This window comes from Echinops telfairi, unplaced genomic scaffold (assembly GCF_000313985.2).
Source record: "Echinops telfairi isolate 266 unplaced genomic scaffold, ASM31398v2 ScPeMD7_52;HRSCAF=179, whole genome shotgun sequence".
NCBI classification, from domain to species: Eukaryota; Metazoa; Chordata; class Mammalia; order Afrosoricida; family Tenrecidae; genus Echinops; species Echinops telfairi.
The window spans coordinates 475,099-475,451 of NW_022103950.1; the positions used below are offsets into that span (position 1 = coordinate 475,099).

Genomic DNA, 353 nt, shown 5'->3' on the forward strand with positions numbered 1-353 from the left:
TTACTACACTCACCACATACATAGGGGTTTTCTCCTGTGAATTTGTAGATGAGTTTTGAGATTTCCTTCCTGAATGAAGCTTTTGCCACATTCACTACACACATGGGGCTTCTCTCCAGTATGAGTTCCCTGAACACTGAGGTCCTGCTTCCTGATAAAACCTTTTCCACATTCACTATATGTAGGGTTCCTATCCTGTATGAGTTTGCTGATGAACAGTGAGAGAAGCCATCCAGGTAAAGGCTTTTCCACATTCATCACATACATAGGGTTTCTCTCCAGTATGAGTTCGCTGATGAACAGTGAGACCAGCCTTCCTGATATAGCCTTTGCCACAGTCACCACATACATAG

General features: G+C 43.3%; 1 protein-coding gene across 1 annotated transcript in view; it reads right to left on the reverse strand.

Moving 5' to 3' along the window:
• Positions 1-274: 274 nt before the first annotated feature.
• Positions 275-353, reverse strand: part of LOC123521728 (zinc finger protein 615-like) — a gene marked incomplete at its 3' end in the record, with an annotated part of 8,105 nt that continues 8,026 nt past the window's right edge. The window contains exon 4 of the mRNA XM_045290663.1: positions 275-308. Coding sequence (XP_045146598.1) covers positions 275-308 — 34 coding nt within the window. The remainder of the gene's footprint in view (positions 309-353) is intronic.